Source organism: Bos indicus, chromosome 9, assembly GCF_029378745.1.
Source record: "Bos indicus isolate NIAB-ARS_2022 breed Sahiwal x Tharparkar chromosome 9, NIAB-ARS_B.indTharparkar_mat_pri_1.0, whole genome shotgun sequence".
Classification (NCBI taxonomy): Eukaryota; Metazoa; Chordata; class Mammalia; order Artiodactyla; family Bovidae; genus Bos; species Bos indicus.
In genome coordinates this window covers 91973760-91986844 of record NC_091768.1, presented here as the reverse complement: position 1 = coordinate 91986844, position 13085 = coordinate 91973760, and the positions used below count along the sequence as shown (strand labels likewise).

At 37.6% G+C, this 13085-nt stretch overlaps 1 protein-coding gene across 19 annotated transcripts in view; it reads right to left on the bottom strand.

Annotated features, from left to right (window-relative positions):
- Window positions 1-13085, bottom strand: part of SCAF8 (SR-related CTD associated factor 8) — a 221559-nt gene that overhangs the window by 124407 nt on the left and 84067 nt on the right. For 14 of the 19 annotated variants that reach the window (XR_011568540.1, XR_011568538.1, XR_011568537.1 and 11 more), the window contains exon 20: window positions 10768-12229. Coding sequence is in view for 5 of the 19 variants with exons in the window: in XM_070796430.1 (XP_070652531.1) it covers window positions 10782-12229 (1448 nt within the window). In the remaining 14 variants the exon portion in view is untranslated. Of the gene's footprint in view, window positions 1-4202; window positions 12230-13085 lie in introns of those variants that run through there. The other 5 variants (XM_070796430.1, XM_070796432.1, XM_070796435.1 and 2 more) reach the window with 1 other exon arrangement.

Genomic DNA, 13085 nt, shown 5'->3' with positions numbered 1-13085 from the left:
CAAGGAAAGAGTACGGCTGTAACACAGATGAAGGGGTTGCTGCATTCCAAGGTGAACTTTCTACATCAACAATTCAATTTTACATTATCCTCTTAAGAGTCTAGCTATTATTTTTTTAAAGCTCTGATGAGAAATTAAATTACTGCTTTACATTTGGAAGTACAGGTAACTATGGCTATGGTGGCGTTTCATGATTTCCAACGAAACCAAGATCCCTACTAGGTCTTCCTAAACTGGTTGCTATGAATGACCAAAATAACCTCACTTCTTTCTCTCAAATAGATAATCTCTTTTGAGATCTCAAATTTTATTTGACAGACTTCATTTGGGATAAAATAACACTAAACGTGTTTTTAAAATTCTCAGTATTATACAAAGAGGTCTAATAGAAATGTTTTCAAATCATTTTTCTAAATGTGGTTTCCCCATATAATGGATTGAGTCACACACAATTTTTAAGAAGCTAATTCGTTTATTTCCACAATTAACAACTTTTTTTTTTTTTTTTTTTGGTCAAATGGCTGAATGGTGTGGCTTGTGGGATCTTAGTTGTCCAACCAGGGATCGAACCCTTGCCCTCAGCAGTGAAAGCACAGTGTTAACCACTGGACAGCCAAGGAATTCTCAACATTTTTTTAGTATGAATACATTCATGGGAAAAGTATAAATCTTTTTTTCACCTTAATCAGCCTTTTTCAAGTCTCATGAAAAAATATCTACTCTTAAAACTTGAGTTTCTACTTCATTGAATAAGAAAATCAGGAACACTTTTTAGCCACTGAATTCTTCCTATCTGGACACAGGTCTAACTGGCCTGGGCTCTACATGCTTGTGGGTTGCATACCATTGTTAACTTCTCCCACCTGGAAGGGGTTTCAGTATCTGCTGAATAGCTCGAAGATACTGTTGTGTGTATTGATGGGCAAACAGGACCTTGCCCCAAGGCTACTCTAGTCTATCTGTTTCTCCCTGGTCTCTGTATCCCTTCCCATATTTAGACAATCAACAAAAGATGCTGAAAATGAAGCTCCAGTACTTTGGCCACCTGATGCAAAGAGTTGACTCACTGGAACAGACTTTGATGCTGGGAAAGATTCAAGGCAAAATAAGAGGGCAGCAGAGGATGAGATGGTTAGACAGCATCACCTACTCAACAGACATGAATCTGAGCAAACTCTGGGAGATGGGAAAGGGCAGAGAAACCTAGTGTGCTGCAGTCTGTGGGGTCACAGAGTCGCACGTGAACTTAGCAACAGAACCACCACCAAAGAAAGGAAGCCTTCTAACTGTTCTTAGAAAACCGCCATCACTTCCTGATTGGTGAGCCAGGTGCGCCAGCAGGCCTGCCACTGGCCTAGTGAATCAGACCTCCTGTGTTTCAAGACTGGACCAGAAACACAAATACAGCTCGAATAACTAAGTAAGCTTTAGAGGCAGGAAAACTCTGGAGCGTTAAAGCTCCAAGAACTTGTAACTTCACCCATTCCCTCCCTGATATGGGGCTGTAACACAAAACCTGCATAAATTATCCCTTCATTATCTGCAATTAATATAAACCACTGATTTGCATGCCCCCAAAGTCTCTATTGGGTTTCTCAGGTGGTGCTAGTGGTAAAGATCCTGCTTTCCAATGCAGGAGAGGTTAAGAAATTCGATTCCCTGGGTTGAGCGGCTCTCCTGGAGGAGGAAATGGCAACCCACTCCAGTATTCTTGTAATGAAGAATCCCACGGACAGAGGAGCCTGGCAGGCTACAGTCCATAGCGTTGCGGAGTCAGACATGACTGAAGCGACTTAACAGGCACAAAGTCTCAGCCATTTTGGACAATTATAACAATAGCCAACACCAATGTACTCTACAAGCCAGGCAGTGTTCTAAGTGCTTTGGTGCTCTTCAAATGAAAATCAGGGAATTGCCTGTTCAAGTGTCCACAAGTCATAGGGAACACTGTTAAAAGACCTATTTAGTAAAGACCTATATATTCAGACAACTTGGATTCAGTCAGCTACAAAGCTGTTTTTCAACAAAGATTTTGCTGAATAATTATATGAAAAAAAAGAGAAATATATTAAGGTTATACTACTAAATGAAAATAACAAATTGCTAACTTATTTGGTAAATGAGAAAGCTATTTCTAACAAACCACTGAAATAGCAAAATGATAGTCATTATCGCTTGCTTAACAGAAAATCTGGACAAAACAAAAAATACTAACATACTATAAAAAAGAAACAGTAGAAATGAAACACACTGCATATTTTCAGTGAGCTATATTTAATAAAGTCTAAAAAAACCTTCATATTTAAAAGTCAGCATGAATCATTTTAAGTGCAAGAAAAAATTGCAGGAGATGCTTTGCTATATAATGTTAATATTATTGGATCTTCTTTGCTGATTTGTTATGTTAGTTCAAGTATGACTAAAAAACATAAAATTATGGGTATTACAAATTCACCTAAAAAGCTAGGCAGTGTCTATCATATTTAACAATGAAATTCTATAAAGATGTGTTTCGTCACTCTAAAATATGACTATTTTCCCTAAGTATGTTTTAAACTATTCAACGTCTATTTGAAAGTGGAAGTGTCAGTCGCTCAGTCGTTTCCAACTCTTTGGGAAATCAAGGACTGTAGCCTGCCAGGCTCCTCTGTCCATGGAATTCTCCAGGCAAGAAAACTGGAGTGGGTAGCATTCCCTTCTCCAGGGGATCTTCCCAACCCAGGGATTGAACTTGGGTTTCCTGCATTGGAGTAGATGCTTTACCATCTGAGCCACCAAGGTTTATTTACTTAGATCTTAAATAGTCACAGAATTCAGTCATAGGCTGTTAACAAAATGTGTCCTCCCAAAATGTGTAAGTTCCAACCTCCAGTACCTCAGAATGGGACCTTGTTTGGAAACAGAGTCATTATAAATATCATTAGTTAAGAAGAGGTCATGCTGGAGTAGGGTGGGCCCCTAATCCAATATAACTAGTATCTAATTGAAGAAGAAAATTTACAGACAGACATAAAAGGAAGGTGATATGAAGACACGTGATCGAAGACAGCAACTTGACGACAGAGGCAGAGACTGAAGTGATGCGTCTACAAGCTGAGAATGACAAGGACTGCTGAGAACTTCCACAAGTTGGGAAGAGACAAGAGAGGCTCTCCTCTAGAGTGTTCAGAGAGAGCACAGTCCTGCCAACAGCTCGATTTCAGATTTTAGCCTCTAGAACAGAATCTAGAGATTCCGTTTCTGTTGTTCTAAGTCACACACTTTTTGGTATGTTGTTACAGCAGCTCTATGGCATTATACAGACCATGTGTTAAAATTAAAATCTGTGGCGCTAGTGCTAAAGAATCCAAGTGCAATGCAGCAGACGTAACGTTGGTTTGATCCCTGGGTCGGGAAGGTCCTCCGGAGGAGGGCATGGCAACCAACTCCAGTATTCTTGACTGGAGAATCTCATGGACAGAGAAGCCTGAGGGGGCTACAGTCCATAGCGTCTTGAAGAGTTGGATGCAACTAAAGTGACTTAGCACACGTCCAAGAGTATCTTTTAAAGTAAAGCACAGCTTTGCCTGGTCAGCAAAAACCTGAGTTCAAATACCTGTACAAATCAAAAGCTGTGTGACTGGGGACTTCAGTTTGCTTATTTGTAAAGAAGGGAAATGGCTCCTACAGAATGGTATGTTTCTGAAGATAAATGATTCAGAATGTCCATGACACAGAGGTTAAAATTTTTCTCTCTCCACTCTCAAACCCTTCTCCCTGTAATGAGAAGGAGTTTTAACATATGGTCAACAGACTATTTGGCTAACAATGCAGAAAGTAATATGATTAAAAAAAAATAAAGGCTGTAATTCATATATTGTTAAATACATATTCTACAAAAAAAAAAAAAGCTTTTCTACATGAAGCCCCAATAGCTTCACTACTTAGAAATCTCTAAATCTTTCCTGTGGTGGGTATGACCACAGTGCTATATGCTGTGATTATCTCAGAGTTTTATAGGATGGTAAATGCTACCCTCGCCTATCTAAAAAGCTCAAAGCAGTTTCAATCACCAGAGAAGGAAAGAACAATTCTTACCTAAGTTATCTTTTGTACTTTCAAAGATTATTTTATTTTTTAGTACAAGTCTTCTGATTTTACTAATATCCTTACTAATGTGCCAACTGACCCGACTTCAGTAATAAACACAAGACTCATGTCACTAAAAATCAATTGTTCAAAAGCAAGAACTTTTTATTTCAAATAATAACATAAGCAAAATGGTAATTAACTTTGGCAAGATTAGTAGAAATAGGAGAATAATTCACAGACATGGTAAGCATGTTCCCCTGATGTGTGCATCAGGCAGTAATATGGCCACAGTGTTTAGAACCACATGAGCAAAGCCTGGAAAAGGTCATCAAAGACCAGCACCATGACGTGCTGTGGATTAAACCTCACAAGAATCCAAATTTAGTGACTTGAAGAAAACCTAGAATCAGGTTATATATATTCTAAGAAAGTAAAATAACTGCAAATTATCCACTGCTACCAAAGACAACAGCTAACCTCTAGACTACATGAATTCAAGTGAATAAAAGACTAACACTGAACGCTTACTATATATGTCTAAAACTAACTTTACATATTTCATTTATTTCAAGTCACAAAATATTCCTAATTAGGAGTTTTATACACAAGAAAACTGAGTACTAAGTTTTGGCTAAATATACAGTGTATAACTGGCACAGTTCAGAAAGGAGCTGCCAAAGCCACAACCTAAAATATAAATTTGCAACCTATCACTGGTTCTGCTTTACATACATTAAAACATTAAAATAAAAAAGTTTTGAAATTTTATTTAATTTGTGGGAAAAGGTGCTTTCAAAAAGAAATCTTAAATATCAATGCAATACAAACCTGCCTCTGGAGTAGCAAGTTACTTAAAAGTTAACAATATTATGCTATGGTACCACTTCAGGAAAAAAACAAATCCTGAAAGCAGAATCTAAGCAAATGAACCTGAAGTGAACCTTCAGCCGCTGGAAGAGAAGAAAGCGCCACAGACACTTGAACAACGCAAACACCAGCTGAGTGCTTCCCTGCAGCCTTTCCCTACTTAAGGATAAGCCTGGTAGGGCTGTTCAAGTTTACATTCCTCTGCACCAAATTTATCTGCCTTTTCTAAAGAGAAGAGGAACTAATAGTTGGTGAGCCTCTGCCGCATGTGTCTGGCACTTTATTAAGTGGTTAAGTTTTTAATCTGACAGACTTGGGTTTCAATCTTTGCTGAAACATTTGCGAGCTGTGAGATCTTAGGATATTAAATCTGTGCCTCTCTTTTGTAAGAGATATTAAAATAACAAATACCTCATTGGACTGTCAATGAGAATTACATTATGACGCTAATAAAATCACCCCGGTTCTTGTCACATGGTATATATCTATTAAATATTACCTAATATTATCAACTTAAAAAAAAAAACAAGACAGCCTGCAGGCTAGCTGTTAAGAAATGATGCTGAGAGAGATGCAATCACTTGGCCAAAGACAGACATCTAGAAACATTAAAAGCCAGTTACAAAAACCTAAAGGTAGTAAGAACTGTGTTCTCTTCAAAAGTGTTCCAATATTATTAGCCTTTCTCTCTGTCCAGCCTGCTTCCTCAGCTAGTCTTTTACAGAAGACAAAACTTAATGACTCAAGGTATTTAAATGCTGGAAATGACCTTAGAAATCACTAAGCAAAGGAGCAGCAAACTGCTTTCAACAGACAAACCCAAACTGATAGTCTCTGCTTGGAATGATGGGTTAAAAAGGAGGATGGGAGGCACTATGAGAAGGATAAGAATTCTGAGAAAGGCAGAGAAAATAAGACGAAACAGTGATAGCAGCCCGTGGCTGGTGTAAGGGTGTGGTGTGTATGTGAGATAGTGGTGCAAGGACAAGCATCACAGGCCAGCCAAGTTCTACATCCTGCCACTGCTGTGTAAGTTCAATATGCTCATGAAACGAACCCCTCTATTCTCACTGAACTAAGGGCCCAAGGTCACGAGTTCCAAGAGCGCACTCCACCACCTCCAGGGTTCTGGCTTCTCAGACAGTAGGTCATCCTACTGCCTGAAGCACCTAATGCTTCTCACACAATCTAAAGTTAGCCCACGAGCACCATTTCACCCTGTGACACCCTGCATGTATTTTTTATAAATTACTTGGAATATCTGTTCTGCATTTTGACTAGAACAAGGCAGAGTGATTCCAAGTGTCCATACGAGGCAAAGAGCCTCCTGGTGAATAGAGGGAAGAAAAATGAGCAAAGCTCATGCCAAAACAAAGCACTGGATCGCATTAGCTTTTGATGTGCAACCCACGTCTAAGTAGTCCTACCAGAAACCTTTCTCCTATTCCCTGATAAGACCAGGACTTTTGTTCCAAAGGGGCACTTTCTATAAGCAAAGCATTTAATTACATGGTATCTAGAGGTATCCTATACCAAGGTTTCAGTTGAGTCAAAAATACTTCTTATAAAACCATCTCCTATATACTTCCTTCCATCCCTTGCTATAGTTCATTTTTAGATTAACTCGAATGTAAAACATTTGTGATGATGGACTTTATTCACCCGCCAATACCAATTACCACAATTAAGTATATACTTTATTGAAACAGTAAAAACTCTGTATCACTGTTTTACTTTAAAAAAAAAAAACAAAACCTTAAAAATCTCAAGTGTATGGTACATTAAGTGTTTACAGATTTTAACATATCTAAAGTGGTAATACATGGAAGGTGTGTGTGTGTCTTTGTGTATGTGTATAAACATGTATCTCCCCAGGAGATTCTGCATTAGTAAGTCTGCAGTGACCACCCCTCAACCCCGTATTTTCAAAGAGCTCCACAGGCGACTCTGTCACACATTTCCTGGCTAAGAGCCACAGAGAAAGTGCATTTCAAACAGCTTTCAGTACCCATGCCCTCTATTTAAAGTATGCCCCCCAAAGAAAACCATCTGGGCCATTAATTTTAAATTCTAGTTCCAGAAAGTTTGCATCAAGGTATCTTGTTTTTAAATCCCCCATTAAAAAATGTAGTAACCTGACTTTTCATTAGTAGAAAATAAATTATTTAGAGCCTACTTATGGTTTAAAATATGTTTCCTATAAAACCACAGCATTATCAATTAAGGAAACATTTATAATTCTCTGCCACACTGTAGTATTTAAGATTGCTTACATAATTTTAATTTATTTTGCCTATCTTAAAAATGAACATACACTTGCTCTCCTCTCCTATATTTAAAGAGTAATATGTTAATGCTTTTCTTTGAAAGAGTTAAAAGCCCTTAAAACATTTTATTAACATAGCACCCAATAATAATGATGAAGGCACATAAGGTATAACAAAGTTATTTTTAACTGAATGTTAAATTTTTTCACTAAATGTTGTGCCCATCTAAAATATATACAATGACAAAAAAATCAAAAATTTTCCTAAATCATTAATGAGTAAAAGAATATATATACACACACACATATATATTCCATATATATATATATACACATACCAAAGAAATACCGTATTTCTTTGATTCTAAGACCCGTTTTACATTTGACATTCCTGAATTACGAATGCATCTTATAATCACTGACATGTCATATTGGGAGCATTTTTAAATTTTTGAATGGTGTTTCTTACAATTAATGGCACCTTAGATCTGATGAACTAGTGTTTATTTAAAACTAGTTAAAAGAGGCAACTTATTCTTTTTAAATGTAACGAAACTGCCCCATTCCCAAAACAATCCCAAATGTGTCACTCCATAAAGCTGTATTTTGTTTGAGTGAAAAATGGCCAACAAATTTGTGGAAGCAACTAAATTATCAGAACAAAGGAAACTGCCCTGGTAAGAATGTATAGCTTAAATAATAACTACATTAATTATTATAGGAAGTGATTTCCAGAGTTTTAAACAAGCAACTTTATACTATTCCATCTTACAATGCTTTCCTAGTCTTCTGTCCACCCTATACAATGAAATAAAATTAAAGTAACATTTCACTGATGATAAGCTATAAAGACTACCTGCTCTAAAAGAAGTTTCTACCTACAACAGAGATGATCAAAGTGCAGTATATGCATTCATGCTAACAGAAGCCAATGTTCAATGGAATGTTTAAAGACGAAAATTTAAAGATGAATATCTATTAATGTTGCAATCTACTAACACCACAGGAAGCCGTATCATTCTCTATCACAAATAAAAACTATGTGACCTCATGTCTGACGTAATTACTGCCTGTGGCAGTTCAAACTATTTTACTGAAATATTTAGGTTACTCCTTGCCCGTTTCGAATTGCTAGCATTCTAGTGACAGCAGTACTGTGAACAAAAGGGTCAAAAATGTGATAGGTCTTAAGTCAAATTTAGCAAAGTAAGACAATTAACTTTTCTCTCCATCACCTTAAAAAAAACAGTGAAAGTATCAGTTTTGGAAATTTGGTATCAGGATGAATACTATCCTTTCACTCAAACATTACACGACAATAAAAGATAAAGTGAGCATAACTAGACATAAATGTTTTTCAGCTGTTTTAAGAGTGTCGCACACTTTCAAGATGGGTCTCGAAGATAACAGTACTGACAGCTGATCAGCAAACTTCCACCATCAGAATCTTCAAGCCAGGGCAATACTTGTACACATTTTGTTTTCAAGTTTGCACATGAAAGCCCAAGGGTGAAAAAAGCTTGGGATCAAAATTCACTGAAAAGTCTCACTTTTTTTGTGGCTACTTAATACAATGTCAATTTTAATAATGATAAATGCAACCAAAGTACTGAGCAGTTTGAAAGAAATTCCACTTAATATAATTTCCTTAAGGGCAAGACAAATCTTTCCAGAACATTAAAACTTTGTACCAGTGTCAGTTCTCCCCACTACCCCAAGGAAATGACAGGAAACCAACTCAAATTACTGGACTGAATTCAATGACCTTAGAAATAAACATCAGATTTCCATTCTCATCTACTTTTCCAAAAAAACAAAATAAATAACATACTATTTCTATTTCAGAACATGTAAGAAGAAAAGAATATTTCTGGTGAGGAACCTTAAGGATCTCTAGATCACAAGAGGTAAGCAAAACCACCCAATTTTAAATGGCTGGTGTCTGGCTATCATTTCTGGGGGAAGCTTGACAAGCATAACTGAAGAATTTTAGATAAAACCAATGATGAATTATCGGAAGAGGAAACAAATGACTATTCACAGGACCAAATGAAAGCCTTCATTAGAAACAAAAAAACACCAATGGTTTTATATATGTGTGTATATATGTAAAACCCAAAGGAGAAACAATCAGCAAATAAATGAAATGCAAAAGCAAATAATAATAAATATAACAGGAAACTAATCCCCAATTTTTCTGCTACTCGGGTTTACCTTGGAGGCTAATCTGAAACAGTGTCACCCAGAGCCTACAAAACCCATGATGGACACACTGTTTCTGGAATACAAATGAATGTTTTTAAATCCATCAACACCCACAACTCTACATTTTGTGCAATTAAGGAATTCACTTTAGGCAAGTGACCAGTAAGTATCAGTAAGTACAAGCACTATCTATGCAGAATAGCAAATATAATGTGAAAGAAAGCAATGCAAGCATTTAGGTGAAATTCGGCTCCATGCTAAATCTGACTTCATGCTTCACTGTACTAAAAAAGAACTGCCATACTGTCAGTGTTATCTCTTTACAATATTTCTTATTTTACCATCATAGAGGCTAGGAGCTGTAACTATGAGCAATGTCAGCCAAATTTCTCTGATTTTCTACCTAGTTTTAAAGAATATTTTATTATCTGAACTATCAACTTTCTATTTTTCTCTGTATGTGCATGAAACAGACATACAGAGAAACAGAAAAATCTACATATGACTTACAGAATAAAAATGCACAGGTATTACACATATACTAATGAGACTGCATGATTTTTTTATATCAAAGTACATGCTTTTTCCACACATGGTTCTTTGTTGTTACTAAGAGTAATAGAAAACTTCTGCAACAACTAAGCACATGCTGCCAATGATTCATGGTTTTAAGAATTTGTAGGTTAAAAAAATACAATTCCTAGAACACTGTTATCAAACAAAGAAGTTTTATTGGCATCTAAAAACAAAGTTCACCCAACATTGAAACGTACTTTAATATTGATGTTGTTTTCTTTTTCTTTTGAACTCACTGCAGTATGAGGAACAAATGACAAACACTTACTTTGGAGAAACAGAGACCAGAGTGTAGATTTTACAAAATCACTTTTTAAAATCTCTGTATTGTGCTCCTCAAATATTTAGAGCCAGTCTTTGCATAAAATATCACAGCTTTGTCTATTACCTTAAAATTCTGCAGCAGCCTAAAGATATGGGTAAGATATACCATCACTTGCTATTCTGAAATATATCTATTACCATATCCAACCTAATGGTAGTATCTAAAAAAAATTCTTTCTTCCATAGGAAGTCTCTGACAAGCTGTTATTCGTTTCCTTGAAGTTAAAAGAATCAGGGGGCAACATTTATATTTTATCAGAAAAATAAAAAAATGTTTACCTACCATGTTCATATTAAGAACAATGTCTATACAAGTCAGTTGTACAATTATTTTAAGAGAAAGGTGAACATGAACATCAGATTAACTTAATTCTGGCGGACGAAAGTGAGCAACTATGGTCCGGTCAGCCATTAATCTATTACAGAGAGATGACAACTTTACAAAATGTATCTTTTACCTACTGAGTGATGATTATGTCCCCTCAGTTTCTGTGCTTTCTACCACTGGTTCACTCTCTACATCAGCAACTGTGTCACTCTTCTTGTTTACCTCACTTGAGGAGGCCAGTTTCTCATACAGTTCAGGATCACTCTGCGCTGGCAAAGGCGGTGGCTGGGCGTGTCTCTCAGTGTTTTCACCATTAACCTGAGGCACGTTATCACCTTTTCGTTGAGAAGTGGCCCCTTCAAAAAACTCAAAAACCCGAGCATGAGGAGGCGGGATCCAGGTGTTCTGAATTCTATCTCGTCCAAGACGATTCCCATTCATTTCTCTGCAGAAATCAAAATCTCTGTCATCCCTGTCCCTCTGCCTCTCCCAGGGTCTTCTGCGGTCATCAAAATCTCTGTGAACCTCTTGTCCGAATCCTCTGTTCCAAGGACCACTTCGAGGATCAAACCGGTAGTTTCCAGACCGAAATCTACCTCTTTCTTCATGTAAGCCTTTCGGACCGCCATAGACAGGTAGAACTCGATGCTCTCGCTCATCAAAATCTCTGGGCCCCCAGGGCTTCTCTGGATTAAAGCCAAAGTGGTCTCTTCGGCCAAGATGATCTATGCCTGGCCTCACGAGATTCTCCCTGATATCTACAGGAGGTCTTCCAAAATGATCTCTAGCGTCTAACGGAGGCCTTCCAGGACCTTCTCGTGGATCAACAGGTCGTCCAACCACATCCCTAACATCCACCGGGGGAGGTCTACTGATGGCTTCCCTGGGTTCAATGGGAGGAAACCGGTAATCTCTGTCACCTTCCTGCTGAATGTTATCATTCCCAAGTGGTATCCTTTTCTCTGGGTTAGGAACATTGTCTACATTTTGTCTTCCAGGAACTAGAAAAGGTCTTTCAGGTGGACTAAAAATATCTCCTGGAGGAAAAGGACCACGGGGTGGTGGATGCAGAGCTGAATCAAGTACTGCTGGGGGAGGGAGTCCCCGCTGGGGTGGAATTCCAGGCTGTATTAAAGGGAATCGTGGTCCAGGCGTCTGTGGGATCAGTCCTGGACGAATGTCTAACATTGGCATTGCAGGCATCCTTTGATTAGGAAGATTTAAAGGGGGTAAGTTTTGAGGCCCAGCTGGTGGTTGTGTTCCCAAAAGCCCAGAAGTACTTGGGATACCAGGTGGCTGTACTCCGATAAGTCCGGAATTATTAGGCATATTTGGGGGGAGCACTCCCAAAAGTCCAGAACTACTTGACACATTTGGTGGCTGTAATCCCAAAATTCCAGAGTTATTTAGAATATTTGGTGGCTGGGGTCCAATAATCCCAGAACTACTGGAAACGTTAGATGGCCGGACTCCAAGAATTTCATTATTACTGGATACGTTTGGTCTTTGGACTCCCAGAATTCCAGAATTGCTTGTCACATTTGGCGGCTGTCCTAAAATCGCAGGGCCACTTGAAATATCATTTGGAATCACTAAAATGGAAAGGAAAACAATAACATAATCAATCACCCTGGTGTGAAAAAGAAATGATACACTTCAGTCCCCTACATACGAACCTTTAAGGTGGGAACTTTCAAAGATGTCAACGTGTGTTCACGCCCAGTCACTAGGTTCATTCACACGTCTAGCATGGTCACCTGCATGCACCCCCGTGTACCTGAATGCCCAGTGCTGCATACAGAGGGCAGCACTATCCCTCCATCCTCCTCTAGGCAGTAACGCTTCTTGCCTGTTCACTCAAGCCAGCCCCTGTCGGCCAGCTGTTATGCTGTACTATTGTACTTTTCAAGGTACTGTACTGTAAGATTAAAAACATTTTCAGTGTTTACTTTTTATGTATTATTTGTGTACAAAGTATTATAAACCTATTACAGTACAGTACTATGTAGCCAATGGTGCTGGTTGGGTACCTAGGCTAACTTTTGTTGGACTTACAAACGTGCTCTCAGAACAGAACTCATTTGTATACAGAAGACTTACTTTATTTATAATTATTCATGCTATAATTTCCAGTAGTCAGCTACTTGTATCTCCCCAAGAATCAAGGTATACCAGATATTAAATAAAAATTAAAGCTAAAATTATAAATACCACACATAGTAAAATTTAAATATGAAAACAAAGTGGACCTCTTACCTAAAATCTTTATATAATATCTTTTTAAGTTAAACTAAAACATCAGGTTTTATATCAATCCTCCACCTTTATTTAACAAAAGCATTTCTAACAGTAATGTCATTAAAAAGAAAAAAGACTTGCCGCTTTCAAACAACACACTTATCTTCTAGACCTAGCTGAATATCTGATAGAAGCTATACCTTTGGTTTG